The sequence below is a fragment of the Phasianus colchicus genome, chromosome 3 (genome assembly GCF_987193195.1).
Source record: "Phasianus colchicus chromosome 3, bPhaCol1.hap1.1, whole genome shotgun sequence".
Classification (NCBI taxonomy): Eukaryota; Metazoa; Chordata; class Aves; order Galliformes; family Phasianidae; genus Phasianus; species Phasianus colchicus.
In genome coordinates this window covers 63228500-63247255 of record NC_143438.1, presented here as the reverse complement: position 1 = coordinate 63247255, position 18756 = coordinate 63228500, and the positions used below count along the sequence as shown (strand labels likewise).

General features: G+C 43.9%; 1 protein-coding gene across 2 annotated transcripts; it reads left to right on the top strand.

Moving 5' to 3' along the window:
* Positions 1-8237: 8237 nt before the first annotated feature.
* MSC (musculin) lies at positions 8238-10425 on the top strand. 2 transcript variants are annotated; one of them, XM_031604809.2, is made up of 3 exons: positions 8238-8823; positions 9378-9469; positions 9599-10425. In XM_031604809.2, the coding sequence occupies exons 1-2, from the start codon at positions 8305-8307 to the stop codon at positions 9462-9464; spliced, it is 606 nt and encodes a 201-aa protein (XP_031460669.1). In that variant the 5' UTR covers positions 8238-8304; the 3' UTR covers positions 9465-9469; positions 9599-10425. The 2 variants fall into 2 exon arrangements, with proteins under 2 accessions (XP_031460669.1, XP_031460668.1); XM_031604808.2 differs by having other exon boundaries at positions 9378-10425.
* Positions 10426-18756: the final 8331 nt, after the last annotated feature.

The window sequence follows — 18756 nt, the reverse complement described above, 5'->3', positions numbered from 1 at the left end:
CCTCTGTATAGATTTATTTTAATATATATTTTTTCACTGGGAAACTTACCCATTTTCACAAGTGACTCCTTCCAATTGCAGGTGCTTTTAAGAACTGGTTATTGTGATCATCTATCTTCACTTACATCCTAGTTTAGCACCAACTGAATCTTAGATTACTAAATCTTTCAAGTGCTGTTTCACTGAAAGGCATTAGAAGTTATGTCTGAACCTGCCTTTCAGCATTTCTACTTGTGCTGAGGATGCAGGTGTTGACCAACATCAGTGCTGATCATCTATTGTTCCAAACAAATAGATAAGCCATCCAAATTCTTCCCTTTTTGTCATTATTTCCATTTTGCAATGCTATAAGACTGTCAAACACTGGTAATCATCTCTTGACACTCCTCTTCCCTGGAGGTGTTCAAGAAACATTTAGATGTTGTATAGGGGGACATGGTTTAGTGGGAAGCATTGGTGGTAGGTGGATGGTTGGACTCGATGATCTTAGAGGCTTTTTCTAATCCTGGTGATTCTATGATTCTATGATAAATCTCTGCAGTGTTTGCACTTCTAGCTGTTTAGGTGAATGCTTCAGAGATATGACTGTGAAGCTTTTCATTGTGAAGTTGTATGCAAAGTCATTCCTATGTCCTTCCAGTTCCCTCCTCGCATGGTATTTTAGCTAAGAAGGGTGAGTATTTTGATCTCACATTTGGCTTGTCTTTCCACAGCGTGATACACAACAGTGTTCTTAAATATAATTGTTATATCTTCAAAGGTCTATTAGTCATTCTGTTTGTTCCTTTTTTCTTAGCTGGAAAGTAAGAACCAGACTTTCTTACCAGATTGTGATTTTACAGGTTTTTAAAAAGCCTCTTTTTTCACCCACAGAAGTGTTCAGTGCTTGAAAGACTGATTGTATGCACCTGTAGATTTTTTATTACCTACATTCTACTACAAAACTTGAAATCTGATGAACTCACTGAACCCAGTGAGCATTCCACCAAGCAGAGCAATAAACTATCTGTTATATCCATGCCTTACCGATTCCCTACAGAGCTGGAGTTACTCATCTTTCACCTTATTCTTTCATTTTTATAAATAGCAGGCAAATCGTGCAGCCCTTTCTATACATTTTGTCTGTATATCAAGTGCTCATGAAAGCAAAATGCCCAGCAGTAAGATAGGACAGATCCAGCCAAAGCACTACGTTACATTTTAGGCAGTTCTCTTTTCAGAGCCTTCTATAATCTGACAGACATAACATAGGAACATTCTCAAAAAGCCAGAAGCATTTTGTCTTTACTTTTGTAAGTAATGGGTAACAGTCTTTGACTCCTGCTCATTAAGCAATGTGGAATTTCTCCAGGAGCAATGAGCATCTTGCTTCTAAACTGAGTAAACTCGATAGAGAAGACACTTTGAAAATGGCTATAACAAGAAATATGGCTTTCCCTGCTTCAAGGTTAGATAATTTCCATATTTAAAGCACTTTGTTATTCTAAGTCTTTCTGTTTTTGTAGCAGCTCACCAGTTTGCCTTTCATTGTTTAGTCAGCCCTATGAAGATCAAAGTGTTTATCACAGGTCCAAACTAAATTAGTCATTTTATTTTAGAGACCTTAATAAAAGAACTTAGTGAGAGCAGAATAGCCACAGGCTGTCTTGACGTTGGTAGATTGGGTAGCATATCATAATTTTAAGAAATACAGGGCAATTGCCTAACAAATCTCATTCCTGCCTTCTATTTAAAATTTGTTCAAAATAAATGTAGGATTTGATTAATTTTATTAAGAACACTTCAATGCCAAATTTAATCAAGAATTTTATACTGATGTATAAATTTATTTTCCAACATAACCTGAATTTATAAATTTCTTTGATTTATCTGCTGATGCAGTTAAAGCTGCTAATTAGGTTAATAGACTTAATGGTGAGTGTATGTGAAACCTCAGATCCCTGAGACTGTTAAAAGCTTGGGCTGATACAGAGCAAACAATTTGCTGTCCCTCAGTTGGTATTAGCCTGGAACAGGAAATGAATCAGTTTCAGATAACCTTGTAGTCTGAATCAGATCATATTATGATTGTCTGTCTGCTGAAAGGTATGTGTGTTCAGGAGTCTCTGAGACCAGAAAGAATGCAAAAATAAACTCATAAAACCAATAAATGCTCTTGTGCATGAGACTTCTATCAAGGCTTGTCTAATTTGATTGTAAGAAGAGTGTTCTGTTTCTGGTTTTGCTTGGAAACCTCGGACAATGAGTGTAAGATAAGTAGAATATTATGCTCTATAATAGATATATCAGCCACACATACTCATATACAACCAATCAGTTTTATTTCTGCTGATTGTTTTATTGCTTTGTGTGTATATATGCAATCAATCTTCTTGTAGAGAGGCTGAAGAACATAACAATCCATTAACATAATAATCACAGCATTTTTGGGGGGGCATTATTCCCAGGTGAGAGGGTTGCACTGTTTTCTGCCTTCTTGTCAATCACATCATCATTACTCTCCCTGTGTCACCCTGCTCTGCTAGCAGCACTAGGACTTGCAGCGTGTAAGAAGATGCTCTCCTTTTGACCTTGTAACATAGACTCTGATCCTGATTCATGAGGGCAAAACAGCAGCTCACCGGTTTTGGCACCCGTTACATTTTGGTATCATGGGATCATGACATCTCAAAGGAGAGTGATGCTGATTGAGCTGCCTCACGGGGAGGTAGTGCAATCACAGCCTGGAAAAGAGGTAAGAAGAGAATTGCAAGTAATACTAAGAAAGCAACAGTGGTCAAGGCAAATCAGCTGTAAACATGCTTTTTTGTAATTACCAAATCTGAGCAATTAGAATGAAACAACAGGTTGCACTCGAACTTTTTAAGGCAATTAAGGTGAACATATCAACAATTAATTCTCACAGCATGCTGTGGAGTGTCTTACTCCAAGTGCACTCAACATTGGATAACAAGGCCAGAAAGCCATTATATTGGCTCCTGAATATCCTTCCTCAGAAACAGTCAATAGTAGGACAATAAAAATACAGTAATCAGAATTTGAAGGAATTATGTAGCAGCTATCCTGGAGATCCAATTTCATTTTGGCATTACTTTTGGTAAGGCCCTTGGTGCTTCCTGAAGTAAACTTTGTCTTATGTTCCCCAACAGAATGATAAAATTAAGTATGAGAAGCTTATTAACCAGTAGAACATATCTCAGTTTGTGCTTGCTTCCAAAGGTGTGTTGTTTAATACAGATTGCTTTCTATATTGAAAACCATCCAAGTTATATTCAGTATATCTGTGAGAAAACGTGTAAATACTTAAATATAAATGTGCATAAATCCAGTTTTCACTTTGAAAAACATCCTTCAGAGAGGACTGTGATTGTTTCAGTCTCAGAGAGACTGTAGAATCCATTACTTCAATTGCATCGAGAGGTCCTTCATCAAGCACTCTTTTTTTCCAGATTTAGAGCAAATGTAACACTACTTATTTTGGCAGGAATGTTTCCTATTTTAAATTGGAGTCCTCAGGAAAAGACCTAGACATCAGAAATCAGCTTTTCAACTTGCATCAATGTGTCAGCTCAGCTAAAATTTGACAGATATCTGACTTTCTGTGCTAGCAGCTGACCTTGCACAGAATGGTTGTCATTTTTTTTTTAAGAGGTGTATGTTTGGTGGCCAAAAATGGCACCAATTTGGCATCATTAGGTTAACAGTCCTGCTTAATTTTAAGTAGTAATTGTAAAAAAAAAAAAAAAAAAAAAAAAAAGTTGAAAAGTTGCTGGGTCGTGGGTATAGTTTCCTTTTGTAGCAACTTGTTGAGAACCTCAGAATGAATTTAATAGCAGTTTTGTTTTGCAGACTCTGGATAAATCCAGATGCATTTTGTTTTCCAGCTGCTGAGCCAAAGAAATCTACTGCGGAAGGAAGAAAGAAAAGTATCATTTATAACTCTGATTTACTCTTGATAATTAAGTATTAGCATCATTCAAATTAAATTTCCATGGTAAAAATGTGGAAAGATAATGGGCAAAAACCTGACCTCATCTGTGCCAGTTATGAAAAATGAAAGATGAACAATGTAAGGGTCTGAAGAGAGTAGAAAGAAATCTCCATTTTTCAGTACTACTGGTTTAAGAGCAGATATTCTGCTAGTGGAGGCGTTCTGCAGGATTATATTATATGGCACTGTCTCCTACAAGTCCAATTGTCTTTATACAAAAGCTAATAAAAATAACATTTTCTCCTGGTGATAGAAATGAAAGACAGAAGCTCTCTCTAAAGGTTCGCTATTTGAGTTCTGATTTTGACAGCTGTGTCTTTGAAACCTTATTTCATTGCTGTTCATAATGTATGGCTCCATCTTTCCATCCTCTTTTAAAGGTCTTATTCGTTGTCCTAAGCAATAAACCAAAATGCCATGAACATTAATATGGCCACAATCACAAAATGAAAATGTAAGCAAGCCACAAAACTACTTGAAAAAGAGTTCAGCTTCAGCCATCAAGAAGTATCTGCAAATAGTATATTTTAAGGTGGTTACAGGAAGCAGCCTGTGAGACTCTGGAACATTTTAGCTACTTAAAATTTAAAGCACTACTACAGTAATGAAGTGTTTTCAGATGTGGGAGTACTTTATAGAAACACTGTGAAAAGAACAGAAATTTCTGGTTTAATAGCATGTAGGATATGGAAACAAGCATTCGGAAAGTGGGAAAATTGGTGTTAAAACCTTGCAGCTGAATACTTAACCTAAGTGTTTAAGCTCTTCCTTTTTAAATACAGATGTATCTACATATGTCAGGATCACGAGCTGGAAGAATTGTGTGTATTACATCAGAAAAGTCGCCGTCTCATCTTTTATTTATGTTTCAGATCCGGTATAAAACCAATAGTGGGAGAAGCGGTCGCTTGCAACGTTATCGATTTAAAGTCTAGGCGGATGCTCATTGCAGGAAAACGATTCTACGATTCTGTGACTTTCCTTTCTGTCCAGCAGCTCCTGGCTGCCACTTCGTGCCCCTCCGCACCACCGTCCCAGCGGCTGTGTGCCCCTCCGCTCCCCCCCTTTCCTCCTCCTCCTCCTCCGCCCGGCCGAAGTGAGGGAGCGTGGTTGGGCGTCCCAGCAGAAGGAGAGGCTGTAGCGCCGTTATCTCTCCCCATCTCTTCCGTCTGGCTCTGGTGGGCTTCCCTCTCAGGGTGAAACACAAGGAGGAGAGTAACAGAGCTCTTCCTCTTGCTGATGTTTGCTTGTTATTCCAGCTAATTTGCTCCGAGAGGAGAAATAAACTGCGCTTTCAGCTGCACCATTAATTCCTTGTCCTTTCAGGCTAACGGCAGAACTCCAGGCATCATTAAAAGTAATACCAATAATAATAGAATTAGGGAAAACTTCGTCTTTTCCGTTGTTAATTAAAAGAAATCCCATCTCCCCCTCCCCGGCTCTCCCCACCCGCGGCTGATTGACAAAGTGAGCAGAATCCGTGTTCTCACACCGCCGGGTATCTATTACATGAGAACTTTCTTCTGGCGCCAGGAGGTATTTGAAGAACTTGCCTGCCTATTCCGCAGGGAAACCTCCGCGAGTTGGGGATACCTGAGCAACGCCCCCGGCAAAACCGCGGGCAGAGCAGCGAGCCCGTCATCAGGTCTCGTTGTTGTCTTCCCCGTATCGCTGCGCTGCAAATGCCGGGGCAGAGGAGCCCTGTGTCCCAGCCCTTTCCCTGCTCTTCCTGAGCGGAGCAGCCCCGGTGAGCGGAGGGGGCGGAGAGGCGATGCTCACCTCGGGGCTGCTCGGGGGAGCGCTCCTCGGAAAGTCCGCGCTGCTAGGCAAAAGAAAGTCTAGCAAACACGCTTCCCCCTCCACCCCCCCCCCCCCCCCCCCCCCATAAGGGCATTGTTATTGTCTCCCCTTCCCAGGTGCCTCTCCCGGGGTCTCTCAGCCACGCAGAGGTGCTCTCTCGCTTTAGATGTCATTTAGATGGCTGTCACTCATCCACCTGCTGCCCGCAGCGCCGGCAGCGCCCAGAGTCCCTTCCCGCAGGAGCCTCGTGTGCCCCTCACGCAGCCCGGGCTCTGCTGCAGCCCTCTGCGGAAAGACCGAGGCTGAGATGTTTGCCAGACTCCGTTCCCCCTGACCCCCCTCACAGCCATTCCGCCTTTCTCACCGCAGCGAGCAAAGGAATGAAAGCGCCCTTCTTACACCGCGGCCTTTTCGAAAGTGTGAGTGCACTTTTAGGTAGGAGCGAAGTGACTCCGGGTGCTCTGCCGAGTTCGATGAGAGGACAAACGCCGAAGGAAAGTGTTACTTAAGGCACTTTATCGAGAACACATCTCTCTCCTCCGCCCTGCTTTGTCGCTGCCAACACCCCAGAGAGTGAACGCTGCTTTTAGCAGCTCCCCCTCCTCTTCCCAGAGATAACCTGGCTTTTACGGACTTGGCCTCTGGGCTTTTTGTTTTTTCTTTTTTTCTTTTTTTCTTCCTGCTGCACTTTTACTTCAGAAAGAACATAAAAGCTGTTTTTCTGTCCTGCCACATCCCGGCTACCCTCGGGCTGCCGGCCCCGCTGCCCCGCACGGAGGGAGGATGGAGCAGGGGATGCTGCCCTCGGAGCGCAGCGCGGGGCGGGCCGTGCTCCAACTTAGGAACGGGGGAAAGGGAAAGGGATTGTAGCTAATAACGGGCGTGAAACGCTGCCTCCGTGTACCAGGGGGCATTTCCCCTCCTTCAGCACGCGGAGAGCCTAAAGGATCAAAGTCTTGGCTAGAGGATAAATGGGAGCATGATGTAATGCCCCATCAAAGACTTGAAAATGATCCTGAATCCGGAAAATGATACCTTGGCCGGGGTCGCGGAAATCAGAGGTTTGGTGGATCTGAGAGGAGTCCGTTCTGCTCAGCTTCTTTGGGTGTAAATCCGAAGTCGAGGCTCACTCTCAATTCGCCCAATTGCACTTCCCATTGCTTTCACTAACCAAGGCAGACAAAGATGATCTGAGAATTTGGCCATTCCTTTTCCATTCCATTTCCCAGACCCCCTCTCTGCCCCATCCCGACATTAAATGAGACGAAGTATTCATTCTGCGTCGCCTTTAACCGGCTGAGGAAGAGGTGGGCGCGGAAGGTGAGATTTTGCCATTGTGGCTTTTGAGACCGGGTACGATTTTCTCCTTTGTTTAAAGAAATTCTGCACTTTCTCCCATTAATCTTTAGCAGGGAAAGCGTTCAGCCCGCACCTGTATAAACAACCCGGACTACGGGGGGGTTTTGGGGGGAAGTAAACCTATATCTCTCCCTCTGCAGTACCTTTAAATATATATATATATGTGTGTGTGTATATATATGTTTGTATCTATATATACGTATGTATATAGGGGTAATGTAGGCTAACTGGGGAGGACAAGCAGCCTCCAAGGCTGGCGTGCTCCCCTTCCTCATTGCCAGCGAGAGCATCTCAGTGTCAACCCGAGTTCAAGAGATCCAGTTGCAGGACCAGCCGCGTGTTTCGGCGCTTCAAGCAACGTCAAGTTTCCCTTGGAAGGGTTGCTCCCAAACCCGGCTCTGATGTGGTTCTGGCCCCAGCGGGCGAAGTCGAGGTTTACACAGCGTTAAGTGGCCGCGGGCCGCGGAGCGCTGGGCGAAAGCACGGCCGCGGGTGCCAGGAAAGTCGCGCTGCGGCAGCGGGAAGGTTCCACTTAACTCGGGAGGGAAATGTAAGGGAAAAAAAAAAAAAAACGGGAGCGAAATTTCGGGACAAGATCTTTCCACCTGTTGTAGTCATTAGATTCTTTTCTATTCTGTGTAGTGGAACTGTTATTCTGCTTAACTGCGCGCAGACAGGGCCGGGAGGGCAGCGGGGAAGCAATGTGTTGCTTATTCATCGTGGGAAGAGGCGGTGTCTGGGGCGCGGGAGGGATGCACCTCGGGGGCTCTTCTCGCATCCCCTTGTGGAACGTTTACCCGAGCGTTCACCCGTCCTTTCCCTCGCGGGGATCTCCCGCAGAGCCCGATAGTCCGCAGCCCACCGGGCGGCCCCGCGCCCCTCCGCGCCCCTCCGCACGGCGCCGCTTCGGGCGTTGCGGGAGGCACCGCCCCACCGCGGGGCTCGGCCGGGGGCTGCCCCCTCCTCCTCCCCCCGGCCCGGCCGCCTCTCGGCCCCGCGGCCGCCGCTATATAGCGCTGTGCGGGGGCGCATCCCCCCGCCGCGCCCCCCGCGCCCCCGCACGGACTCTCCGCGGCGGGGCCGCCCCGCGCTGCCCGCAGCCGCCTCGGCCGCCCGCCCTGCCGCCGCCGCCGCCGCCTCCCCCCCCAGGGGCCATGTCCGCGGGCTCCGGGAGCGAGGCGGAGGAGCTGCCCGAGATGGACCTGCGGGCGCTGCAGCTGGACTACCCGGCGGCGGGCAAGCGGCAGCCCCGTGGCGAGCTCTACCCCTCTGGGGACAACTCCTCGGCGGCGGAGGAGGAGGAGGAGGAGGAGGAAGAGGAGGAAGAGGAGGAGGACGGCGAGGGCAGCTGCGCGACGGGGGCGGCGGGCTGCAAGAGGAAGCGGGCGAGGGGCAGCGGTCCCGGGGGCAAGAAGGCGCCGTCGGGGCCGCGGGGGCCGGCGGCAGAGGGGAAGCAGTCGCAGCGCAACGCGGCCAACGCGCGGGAGCGGGCGCGGATGCGGGTGCTGAGCAAAGCGTTCTCCCGGCTGAAGACCAGCCTGCCTTGGGTGCCGCCCGACACCAAGCTCTCCAAGCTGGACACGCTGCGCCTGGCCTCCAGCTACATCGCGCACCTCCGGCAGCTGCTGCAAGAGGACCGCTACGAGAACGGCTACGTGCACCCCGTCAACCTGGTACGGGATCCCGACGGGCGGACCCGGGAGCACGCAGCGTTCGGGTCGAGCCGCCGTCTGGGCATTGCTGGCGGTGCTGCCCCGGGTGCCGGGTCCGGGCGGGTGCCGGTGGTCCGGGCAGTGGGGGGAACCCCGGAGAGGTCAATTCCTCGGATATGAAGCAAGTGTCATGTCCGAGGAAGGAGTAAATTCGCAGTCTGAAACCAAGCGCCCGCGAGGGTATGAAGTTGGCTCACGTAGCGCTTCCGAATAGTTTCTAAGTCTTGTGTTTATAGAACGATGCAAACAGTCGCAAAGCGTGATGAGTGTTGCATGCCTGATGAGAACAATTTGTTGCTGACCGTCGCAGCATTACGTGGAGCATTTCATTGTAATGAAAATAACGTAATGAAAATATTTGTTAGAGGAAGTCAGCTTTCTCGGTGCTTCCCGCAGGGACTAAAACACGATGACGTGTTTGCAAGTGAAGTAGAATTAGACATCTATCAGTAATAAAGCTCTGGTTTCACACTAGGATAAACTTTCTAACGCCAAATCCCTCTTTTTGCTTGCAGACTTGGCCATTTGTGGTCTCAGGACGACCCGACACTGACACCAAAGACGTCTCTGCCGCCAGCAGATTATGTGGAACTACCGCTTAGCCAAAGTAATTTTTTTCCCTTGTTGATCTTTTTTTATGGGCTGGATCTTTTTAAGAGCTATGATTTATCGGCTCAAGACCAGAAGATGGGGACCAAACCCCATCTCTGTGTGTTAAATCTGTGTTTCCCCTCAGTTCTTTCCCTTAGAGCTCTGAGGGAAGTCTATTTAAAGCAGTAAAGGAAGGAGACGCTGGAAAGGAGAGCTGTTATGAACTGGTTGCAGCCGCTGAAGTCTGAGATTTGGAAAAGCCCTTCTTGGGCTTTGCCTTTCGTGCCGCTGCCTGAGGACCTGTTGTTCTGAGGCTATTAAACTAATGGAAGAGGAACAGAATGCTATAGAATTAACAGCATGGACCAAAACGCAACTCTACAAACTAACCCCAAACAGTGTTATTTGTATTCTAAAGCAAAGCAGTATTTTAGAGTAGCTTTGAAACTCAGATTTATAATATATTTTGATGGCTTTTGTATTCATGGGTCGGGTTTACTGCAACTATGCAATAAGTGTAACCATTCTTTGTTTTTGTCCTTTTAACCGGAGTTTTCTTGAAAATATGTAAGCAGCTACATTCTGCATGTAGGCTACCACCCAGTGGAATGAAACTAATTCCTTTGGTTATGCCTTGAAGTGCCACATGTAAGAATGTGGGACTGTCCCCAAGATGTGGCACAATTTCTACATCTTAATACTGAAGAGAAATTCTGCTCACTGAAAGGCCAGGGTGCATGTGCTGTAAAGAATGAATTGTGTGATGCTGCAATACAGCAAGGATTCACAACGTGTTAAACATTTCTTCTGTACTGCTACGCTTCCCTTTGATAAGTTGACCCTCAAATGAGTTCTAGTGATGTTTCTTCACTAATCCGAATGCTGTAATAAAAGGAGGATGCCATCAAATAAGTTGCAAATGTAAATAACTTTATTTTTTTATAAATGACATTAAAAGCTTGGTTACAATGACTAATGGTACTGTGACAGTGTGTGGCTGCTTTAATGTAGGACCACTTTTGCAGTGCAAATCCTTGAAAGCATCTTCTGTAGGCACACCCTTCTCTTCCTTATCTCCTGAGAGCAGATACATCTCCAGCAGCAGACAAGGACACTTTCACCCCAACCTGCTCACATAAGGTACAGTACTATGACAATCACCAGAGAAAATCACAATTTAACACCCTATGGAATTTATTATCATAATCTTTTCTTTGAACCAGGAAAATAAATGTAGGTATGAAAATTATTTTGGTCATTTGCTCTACTTCACAGCATGAAAGATAGCATAACAGCTCCCTTGCAGTTCATCAATTTCCCTTTTTCATCTGTAGTTTTGCTTTTATTTGTGTTTGTGCAGTGGGATAAGCAGCTGAGTTGTTCTAGTTGGAAGCAGACTTTTCCTTCTTTAAGAGCAAAACACCTGCGGTAAGGTTTTCTTCTGCACCAAATATTTTCTCAGAGGTTAATTCATTATAAGGGAGAAGGCTCTGGAGAAGAAAAGGCCTCCTCTCCATCATTTAAGCAGCCAGGAAGGAGAAGCATTTGCTTAACAGTTTAGCCTGGTTTCAGGTCATCTTGCATTGAGGATTTCTGTTTTCAAATACTGCCTAGAAGCCCAGGATTGGCTTTCAGTAATATCTTTCATACAAATGAACTGCAGAAAAGTGTTCTTTTCCCTGAAAGATATGAAAGAGTCCGTAGACACTGAACAACAGAACGAGAGCTTAATCCAGGATCTGTTGCAATTCTTTTCTGTGATTTGAGGGCAAGTTGTACTGAGACTGCAGACCGATCTATCTTTTCGTTTTACCCAGAGAGAGGCTGTAAAAAAAGGGGTATCTTAAGTGGTAGTTGTGCCAGTGAGGGAGGACCCCAACCAATCATATCTATAGAGCTATGTAAAAAGAAAACAATACAAACAGTAAATCAAAAAGGAAGGAAGCATAAGGTATAAGAAAACTCAACTAATGTTTATCTGAACCCCAGAGAAAAGATTATTCAGCAATTTAACTGAGGTGCCACTTGAGATCATCTGAGTTGTGATACCAAGCTGTTTTTGGCCTTGATCCCAGCTGTAATTGGCTAACGACTCCAGGAGATCGGAAAAACAAGGAAAGCATGGAGAACTTTAAACAGTATAGAAAGGTCCATGTGAAATGATGGAAAAAAATGTTCAGGGTAAATTCCCAAATATGAAGTAGGTATATTAAGTAAATACAGTAGGCCAAAACTGGGGGTGAGGAGTGTGACATGAAGGAAAACATATTATTGCTTCCATCCGTGCACCATACTACATGATTCTTGTGTGTGTTTGAGGCTACAAAGTATATAAAAATTACTTTCTTTGCAAAATAATGAATGCACTTACTGTCTTTGTTGCTGTAAGAGATGCATCCATACGATGGTGGTGCCCCAGTGGACTATCACCAGTTTTAGAACAGAAACACTCAACGTACATTGTTGAGATTTAAAGACAAATTCGGGAGAGAAAAATGTAGCTTTTAGTATGCCTCAGTTCTTTGTTTCAAATGTCTCTTCATAGAGATATGTGTCAGGGTGTAATTACTTATCTTAATAATGGCAATTAAGCATGTTTTTCTCTAACGAGGATGGATTCTGGTATTTCAAATCATTCATTTTAATCCTTGGGTTCATAAATATTTTTCGTAAAAAGTAAAACAAGGTTTCTTCTTGTATCTCAGTGAGAGGCATTATTTGATTAGGAAGAAAAGAAGCGGACGTGTTCTTTGTGGATTTGTCCTGAGATGAGGGTTCAGGGAAATGCCTGGCAAGCCATGTGTTCTGGCATGCCTCACTTTCAAAATTACACACAAATGCACACACACGTTATTTTTTAACTCACAAACAGATGAAATTTAGATCTGTGCTTTATATGATCAAGATACTCTTTTTAAGTATTAACAGATTCCATAGGAAGATAATGTGTTGTGGCTCTATTTTATTTTTTTTTTTAATTATGTTTTTGCCTACCTGATTGAGTAAGTTCATTTAGTTTTCAAAGTTTGAGTGTTTCAATTGGATGTGAGCTATGTAACTGGATGAAGGGAGAATTTAAAATGAAAAACCGTCTTATATTTCTGCAGTTCACAAACATGGAAGCAAGCAGTCCACATACATTTCTATTATATTTGGCAAGTTTGCGTTTGATGAATATTTTCTTACATTAATGACATCTTTGTTCTTTGGCAGAAGGTACAAAGTGAACCCATCTTGTTCCATAAAGGTATACAAATTTGGCTAGCATTGTTTTACAAACAAAATGCCACCTTATCTGCAATTCATATTCAGCTGAGCCCTGCTTCATGTGCAATCTTAAATGCAGAATACCTGCACTGACTGTCCTGGCAGAAAATCAGGAGGAACCAAAAGTGCTCCCAAAAGTATTTTGATGACTTTAAATTTGTATAAATGTTGTGTGAAATTTTGTGTTGTGTGTAATTTATGTGAGACTCTGACAGCAGATCATCAGTCAGAAAACTTGTATCTCCAATGCAAATCCATTCCTTTCCAATACATGTGTTTGCTTACACAAGGAAAATGCATCTCCAATACTGGAAATGCTAACAATTCTGAGTAAAAGAAACATAGTTTGCAATTAAGAAATACCTAACCCATACATTTCCTATTTAACAGCTTTATACACAGACTATTTTAAAACCTTCCAGCCTTGCTATGGATTCTGAACAAAGATTCATTTTTCTGGCTCAGTAAAGACAACTGTTAGAAGTACAGTTGCAATAGAGGTCTCCCAGATGAATGAGGGAGAAATTCATTTTAAGATCTCTCTATCTATCTAGAAGTTCCTCTCTCTCTCTCCACTGGCTGTAGAAGGACCCTAATGTGACCAGTTGGAAGATTTGGCCGAATATCTAACCTTTTAGTTAACCATCCAAAACTGGGTAGGATAAACCCAGGTTTAAGTGACTGAACTTCATATGAGCCAAGCAAGATAAAAAGAAGGAAGAACTGGGTTGTGGAGCTATGCACTCGTGAGCTTATATTATAACCAAATAATAGTTGCATTATTTGAATGAAACTGCACGGAAAGCTATGCATTCTACTGGAGAACAGTCACTTCCTCCACAAGTAGCTAATTCTACATTACAACACATGTGGATTTGGTGTTGCAGCACAGATTCTCACCAAGGCTAATGGTAATTACATCTAAGAATTACGTTCCATTACTGAGAAGTCTTTACTACTCTCCATTCTGAGAACTGAGAGATTTGTACACAGACCAGTGCACAGAGGATGGATGCTGAGCTGACTCCATAACTTTCCAACTGTTTGACCTTTGCCCATTCAAGGAAAAAATAATCTAGTACTCAGTGCAAACTGTGGGGAATCCTTAGGAAACAGTTATTTTAACAACTGAAGATGCAATAATTTCAGAAGGATTATTAGGAATGTGCACTCATTTTCAAGTGTCTGTAATATTTGGGAGAGTAAATCCTGTGGTTTTCAAAAAGATTTTCTTCCCTAAGTTTAAGGCAGATTTTTAATCAGCTGAGCAAAAATGCTTTCACACTAGGACTCTGAAAACAAGGGTGTGGACAAAAATTATTTCTGTGTTTTTTGATAAATACATGCATTTAAGAACATACTTGCCACAGAAATTGATATTTGTAATATATTCTGACAAAGCGCACTGGGAGAAGCTCCTACATTACATAGAGTCTCGTGTCCCCACAGTGCAGGCCCATTAATATTCAGGTTCTGAGAAGAAATAGGTCTCGGTTTCTTCACTGGTTCTGAACAGCTTGCAAATTAATTATAAAAATAATTTTAAAAATGCCTTATTTGGAATGCAGCATGAGATTTCTGCCAGAGTTAAAATTCCTAGTAAAGTTAAGACAGCTGATCTAAGTGTTCCTGCTCCGGCAGGGGGACAGGACTAGATGGTCTTTCAAGATCCCATCCAATCTATGACATTCTGTGTGATTCTGTGTGATTCATATAGAATCTATACAGCAAGACAAGCAAAACTTGAGAAAACCTACTGGCTGATAAATCACTTCTGTCATGCTGGTGCTGGTGGTCTGAGAGGGTCTGGGACAAGAAATATGCTATTTGAAGAATTATAATTAACCTTGATGATGTGATTGGAATTTAACAACCAGAGGAAATCACTTAATCCTCTATTGCTGGTGGAATTGTTTAAAAGAACTAAAATTTCCAGCATCGAAAAGAATTCATAATGTTGCAAGTGTTCCAAGACAACAAAACAGGCGGAGCTGAAAATTTGAAGATATGAACAGGCACAAACCCAACCCAAAGAAACTAATTGCTCAGCATCTGGAGCAAAAAGTTGCAAGAGCAGCAAAGGATTGCATCACTTTGAAGGAGTTTACAAAGTTCAGTGCAGTGAACACAGACAGCATGTACACAGCAGATAGAAAACAGCAGCATTAGCTTATAGGAATTTCCATAGGAACAACAAGAATAAGCTACATGGATACGAATTCTGAAAACAAATTGATTACTCTTTAAAAATTATTCTGATTTGCTGTGATGAAAGAAGGAACAGTATTAACACTGTAAATGCTAGTAAAGGGCAAAATTCAGGCCACTGTAGGGTCACAAAGATGATAAAAGGCCTGGAGCATCTCCCTTGTGAGGAAAGTCTGAGTAACCTGGGTCTGTTCAGCCTGGGGAAAAGAGGTCTGAGAGGAGATCTGATAAACATTTATAAATATCTGAAGGGAGGTGTAAGGCAAATGGATGAGGTCAGGCTCTTCTCAGTGCTGTGTAGTGATAGGACAAGGAGTAATGGCTTAAAACTCAAACATAGGATGTTCTATATTAACATGCAGGAGAACTTCTTAATGGCAGGGTAACAGAGCACTGCAACAGGCTGCCCAGAGAGGTTGTGAAGTCTCCTTCTATGGAGATATTCAAGACCCATCTGGATGCCTACCTGTGTGACCTATTGTAGGGTACCTGCTTTAGCAGGGGGGTTGGACTCAACCTCTTCAGGTCCCTTCCAACCCTTGCAATTTTGTAATTCTGTGATTCTTACTAAAATGTACCTTTCATGAGGGGAGATTTTGATTAAATGTTAGGTGAAAATTTTTCACTCAGAGGGTGAGGAAGCACTGGCACATGGATGCCCCATCACTGAAGTTATTCAAAACCAGGTTAGATGGAGACCAGGGCAGCTTGATTCAGTAGGCAGCAACCCAACTCACGGCAGGGGATTGGAACTAGGTGATCTTTAAAGTTCCTTCCCACCCAATCCATTCTATGCTTGCAGTAAGGATAAAAAGTAAAAAAACAAAAGCGTAAAAGTTCACAGAAAATCTTGGTTGTTTGTAATACCACAAGGAACTACTGTATTCCTTGAACATAAGCACAAAGAAGTTCAAAGCAGTTCATGTCCTGAGTATTATTCAGAGGGCAAGTTGTTCAGAGGAAAAGGGGACCAAAGTGAAACAGAAGTCTTTTGCAATAAGGAACTGAAAGATCCTGACTGTCCTGTGATTCATTTCTTCAGGGAAGTCCCTCTTGCTCTGTGAAGAAGGCTGAAGAGGAGTGGAGTAGGTCAGTGTTCTGGGAAGCCTCAAGAACATGTAACTGCTAGAAGATGTACAGTCTGTGGTCATCGTGGGGAAAACAAAACCAATGTCATTTTTTTCTCCTGTAGAAACAAGTCACCTTCCTCACAAAATAAACACGTACATTAAATGTTTCCTACAACGTAAAAAGGAGACCTTGGAAAGATGGTTAACACCAAACATTTTCACTTGTTGAATATTTCATTATTATTCTGGCATCCATATGGTCTGGACCCATCTGCATCCTTTTTGGGGAGCGAGTGAATATGTGCATTAATGACATCTGCTCCAAGGAAGCAATCTGTGATTCCCACCTCAAGTAGCAGAGAATGCCTTGCATTGTTTTGTTCTGATTTCTTTCGGATCAGACAAATGGGTTGTGTCCGTCTTGGAAACTGCTTACACTACCCTCCTCTCTGTCCCACTGGGACATCACTAAATTTCATTTATTTATTTTTTAACTGGAAGGAGGGAAAATAATATGAGATTACGTTACTGTTTAGTAGGAAGGAGATTTGGTGCATTACAGTTCTGAGGAAATGTATTATATTCCTAGGTGTGACATTTTCATATGAGTATGTTTGAGATTTGCCAGGCTTGTAGAACTGTGGTAGTTAACCAAGGCCTTCTCTCTCTATTTAGAAAGATCTCTGGGGCTGTCCAACTTGAGAATCATAGATAGGTTTCATCACAGGAGGAACACATATCACATCAGTTTGGGTTGTCCCCAGTTCTTGCAGCATTTTATAAGAAATAGATCAAAATTTACAGTATCTGAAAGAGAACTGTTTGGCTGGATGACATGTTGACATGGTGAAAACTAGGAAAGAAAGCAAAGACGTAACAACTTTCTGTAGGGCTACTGGATTAAAGCTTAGCTGCCATATTGGTGCAGTTCAGTGCATCATAAAAACTGGAGAGACTAAGAGACCAAAACATACAGGTAGGAATCATAAGGAATCATAAGGAATAACAGCTCATGAATAAATCTGACCTCATCAGAAATGACAGTCAGCTGATACACAGAGAGATATGCATACAATTAAGCTGTCTCAACCTTGGTAAAGATATTCAGATTGCAAGTCTAATAGTTTAAGGCATGACAATGATGTTCATGAAGCATTAACAGACAGAGCTAAAAGGAACCTGGAAAGTCACAAAAAATCTGAAAATTCTCTTAAAATCTGGGATGCCTCATTTTGGCTAGGGCATAACAATATGTCATAAATAAGCTTTGAAAATTATTTCTCAAGCCATTAATCATAGCAAAACACTTGTAACCACAGGACTTGCTGCCAATCTGTTTCTTACAGTAGCCTAGTGGTGCTAGGTGAGGTGTTTGCTCATCCTGTGGTACAGAACAGAATGGTTCCTTTATCTTAGGGGACTATTTCACATTTCTTTTCCACTTTATATATTCTGCCTGATTCTGTGATGCAAATTATGTCATAAGCACCTTGTTCATCAAGCTTCAAAGATAAGAAGACATATTTCCCCGTTCCAGACTGAGTATAGACCTGATGTGGGTGGAACAGCTGTGCAGATCTGTTTTTTTGCCATCCCTCACTGTGGGTAAAAGCACACAATTTTCCTCTGTAAATTGCACAAACGCATCTGAGGACATCCTGAGTTTGTAAGAGAGCAGCGGCTATCACAGATTACCACCTCCGTTACTGCCAGTTATCATCACTTGATCCCTTCACGTTATGAAAGAGAGGCCAAAGACAACGGAGTGTCTTCATCCCCCTGTTCTCATGACACTCACCTCTGGGTGAGTCTGGGTTCCAAGGGAAACACTTCGCCGTTTCTATTAGCTCAGACGCACGCTCTGCGTTTCCAGACGCAGCCTCCAGCTCACAGAATCTCCGCGGGCCCTTACTGCCCCCTATCGCCTCTTGCGCGAACTGCACCCTCCTCCGAGCCGCTCTGAGGGAGGCAGGGCCCCTCTCGACGCAGCAGCGCAGGCGAGCAGCCCCCAGCAGCTGCAATGGGGCGGGGGCTGTGCCCGTGGCCGCCCCACCTCACCCCTCCCGCGGCCGCCAAGGGCGCAGCGCGGGCGCCACCCGGTGGCTGCCGCGCTGAGGTGCGCCCTGAAAGGCGGCCTGCTTGTATGCTGGGATGCTGCGTCCGGATACAGAGTCCTGGTACAGCAGGGACACGGACGTGATGGAGTGTGTGCAGAGGAGGGACACAGAAGTGATCTAAGGATGGAATACCTGCACTACGAGGACAGGCTGAGAGTGCTGGGGCTGTTCAGCCCGGAGATGAGAAGGCTCTGGAAAGACCTGATGGCGGCATGTCAGTATCTAACGGGGGCTGTAAGAAAGAAGGGGACAGACTGTTTATCAGGGTCTGTTGTGATAGGACAAAGGGAAATCATTTCGAACTAAAAGAGAGGAGATTTAGACTGGGAATAAGGAAAAAGTGTTTTAGAATAAGGGTAGTGAAGCCCTGGAACAGAAGTCAGGGCCATTACAGCTGTAGTGCTGCCACAGTGGTAGCTCAAGGGAATGTGCATGGGGCAGGGGGGAGTCAGACACAATCTTGCATGGTACAGCACAGCATCTTTCAGCTGCACGCCTGGCAGCAGGAGTGAAGCCTCATATGTTCAATTCCTGCAGACTTGAGGCTGGCAGTCTTCCAGCAGTGGCACCAGAAACATCATTTTTCTTCCCATTATTTCTTTGAACATAGGAATAAAAGAAATGAAACTTGTCCCATTGCT